The sequence below is a fragment of the Eubalaena glacialis genome, chromosome 7, assembly GCF_028564815.1.
Source record: "Eubalaena glacialis isolate mEubGla1 chromosome 7, mEubGla1.1.hap2.+ XY, whole genome shotgun sequence".
Classification (NCBI taxonomy): Eukaryota; Metazoa; Chordata; class Mammalia; order Artiodactyla; family Balaenidae; genus Eubalaena; species Eubalaena glacialis.
Window position 1 is genome coordinate 37,892,817 of NC_083722.1, and position 3,240 is coordinate 37,896,056.

Here is a 3,240-nt window from a genome sequence, read left to right on the forward strand (position 1 = left end):
TCTAATGTCCTCATTGTTAGCCACTAGGAAGACTATTGTAAGTATAAAATATTTATACTTTAAAATGGTTAAGATGGTAGGTTTTATGTTACGTGTATTTTACCAACATTAAAAATAAAATAAAAATTTTAAATAATTCAAAAAAATGTCCTAATCATAATTGTTTAATAATGTGGTATTTTTGCAGTTCTGTTATTTCTGCTGGTTCTCACAGTGCCTTGTTCCTTGTATGCTCAGTTATTTTTCACTATGTACTAGTCATTGTCCCTGAAAACTTACTGATGGTGATACTTTGAGGACCAGCACAAAGATGTATCCTTCCAGAGAGGGTCTGAGTTTGCTTCTGCCAGGCACTTAGAGACACTTCAGTTTAGGACTACCTTAAATTAGATTTATGACTTAAAAGTTTTTTTGAATACTTCATGTAATTTGGACTACAAATCTATAAAAAGGTTAGTTATGTTTACAATGTCTCAAGGAGAGTTCCCCCCACCCCCCCCCCCGCATATGTTCAGTGTAGTGCTAAGTTCACTTTCCTTGGAGTCTCTTGGGACAAGATGTGGGGCCAAGTTTACTTCCAATTCCCCTTTAATCATAGACCTTTGGGGCCATGACTAATACAGGGAAGGCCTTCTAACAGACTCCCCACCAGGACTTCCCTGGTGGCGCAGTGGTTGGGAATCTGCCTGCCAATGCAGGGAACATGGGTTCGATCCCTGGTCTGGGAAGATCCCACATGCCGCGGAGCAGCTAAGCCCATGGGCCACAACTACTGTAGCCCACGCATCTAAAGCCCGTGCTCTGCAACAAGGGAAGCCACCGCAATGAGAAGCCTGCACACCGCAACGAAGAGTGGCCCCCGCTCACCGCAACTAGAGATTAATTAATTAATTAATTAATTAAATAAAAATAGACTCCACACCTTGGTGGACCCTGAGCTTTAATTTCATTCCTCCTTACCCTACAGAGTTCTCATAATGAAATTCAAGTTTGCCCAGATTGGCAAATACCCTCAGAGCAAATTTAACTTTCATGTTTGCTTACCTGTCCCAATTCCTGAATTCCTATAGTCTTTGGTCTCCTACCTCCTATCTTGTCAGCTCTTCTGTGCTTTCAAGAATATTTTAAAACTATTTTATACAGCAGTTTTTAGTTGTGTTTTTTTTTTTTGGCAGCAAGTTGGCCCCAATAACCTTAGCAATCAGAAGTCCCTCTGCTTTATCTTTTCTTCCTTTTTATTGATTTCTGTTCTTTTATTTATTTTCTCCCTCCTTTTTTTTTTTTGTTCTTACCGTTGGTTGTTTTTTTTCCCCCCTTACTTCTTGGGTTGAATGCTTAGTTCATTATTGCCTTTTCTTTTTCCATGATAAGACTATTCTATTCTAAGTTTCTAAATTTCCCTTAAAGTACGCCTTTCATTGTATTCCTTAAGTTTTGGTATGTAGTGGAGGAGTGATTGCTCAAAGCCTAATTGTTTTCATCAACTCACCCCAGCAGGGCTATTGCGCTACCCTGATTTTTTTCCTGAGATACCTGCACTCAATGTCTGGATGATGCGGCCAATTTTCCCCATCAGGGGGCAGCAATGGTTGCCCAAAGCAATGCTGGAAGAGATAAGGGCATAATTTAAACTGACTTTTTCTGGGACTTCCCTGGCAGTCCAGTGGTTAAGACTCCACACTCCCAATGCAGGGGGCCCAGGTCTGGGAACTAAGATCCCACATACTGCAACTAAGCCCACGTGCCTCAACTAGAAAAGCCTGCAGCCAAAAATAAATAAATAAATTTAAAAAATACGTAAACTCCGCGATGAAGAGTGGCCCCCGCTTGCCGCAACTAGAGAAAGCCCTCGCACAGAAACGAAGATCCAACACAGCCAAAAATAAATAAATAAATTAAAAAAAAAAATACGTAAACTAACTTTTTCTATTCAGTGTTTTTCAATACTGCCTACATATGAAAATCACAGGGAGGTTTTTAAAAAGACTGATATCTGGGTCCTACCCAGAGAATGTTCTAATTGGTGTGGGGTGGTGACTTTCAGTGACTGTAATGTGAAGCCGGCATTGAGAACCACTTCTCCAATTTATCTGCTCACTGTCACCAAGCCCCAGACTGCATCTCCCTCCTCCCCATTCACACTCCCAATTAATTTTAAACAGTCTTCTGTCTTTGTCAAAGCTGTTATTGTCTGGTTTCCATATTTCTCTCTATTGTTTCTCCAAGTGAATTTGGGGAAGGAGGCAGAAACCCTGGTAATTTACCACATTGGCAGGAATCAGAATTCTCCCCCATATTATTTGTCTTCACAGGAGGTCTCAGCATGAGACGGCAGCACTGGTGTGGGATGACCGCCAAAATGGGCTCCGTGTTATCAGGGGTCTTTACCATCATGGCCATCGACTTGTACCTCATCTTCGAACAGAAGTACTTAAGGAGAAGCAATTGCACTGAGCTTACTGCACAGACCAAGAGTACAAGTATCCTGATAAAACAGTTCACGATCTGCTGGAGTTTGACTATCGTCTTCTTCCTATCTTTCATCACCATCATCATCTGCTTCTTGCTCCTATACTCAGTATATGCCCATATGTACAAGGGCCTGGTGATCTACATCATCTGGATCTTTTTCTATGAAACTGTAAACATTGTAGTACAAACACTTACCAATGATGATTCTAACATTGGAGAGGTCAGAATCATGCGCTGGTTTGGTTTGGTGTCCCGTATATTGGTGCACTGTTTCTGGATGTACTTTGTCATCACCTATGCCTACATGATCTACAAAAATCAAAGCCAGGGCAATATCATTTCCTACAACAGACGTATTTCTACAGGTAGTAGAGAATTCCCACGGCGGAAATCAAAGATAATACACTTTACCCACCGGCCACTATAGTGAATGACATTGGCCCTTTTCCATGATAGGCAGATCTCCCAGGTTCTCATGGTAGTTCAGTTTCCATCTCTTTCACTTTTCAGCAAGCAGAGACTCTACTGCCGCTCTTTTGGGGGGATACGGAGAGAAAAGTGATTATAGTGACAACTGGAACACGCTGCTCATTAAGGATGTTTAGTTAAAGGACATTGTTATTATCAAGCACTCTTTGAGTTCCTCTTTCCTTGTCTTGTCATTACCTCCTTATTGGTCAAAACGAAGAGGGTGAGGAATGAAATCAAACTGAATTGCAGTCTGGCAATCCTTTCATCTTGGTATATCTTCATCAGCCTTCAACCCAC

The 3,240-nt window shown here is 41.2% G+C and overlaps 1 protein-coding gene across 1 annotated transcript; it reads left to right on the forward strand.

Annotated features, from left to right (window-relative positions):
* The first annotated feature begins 2,299 nt into the window (after positions 1-2,299).
* Positions 2,300-2,899, forward strand: TMEM217 (transmembrane protein 217). Its single transcript, XM_061195103.1, has one exon. It carries the CDS (start codon positions 2,324-2,326, stop codon positions 2,897-2,899), a length of 576 nt encoding a protein of 191 aa, XP_061051086.1. The 5' UTR covers positions 2,300-2,323.
* Positions 2,900-3,240: the final 341 nt, after the last annotated feature.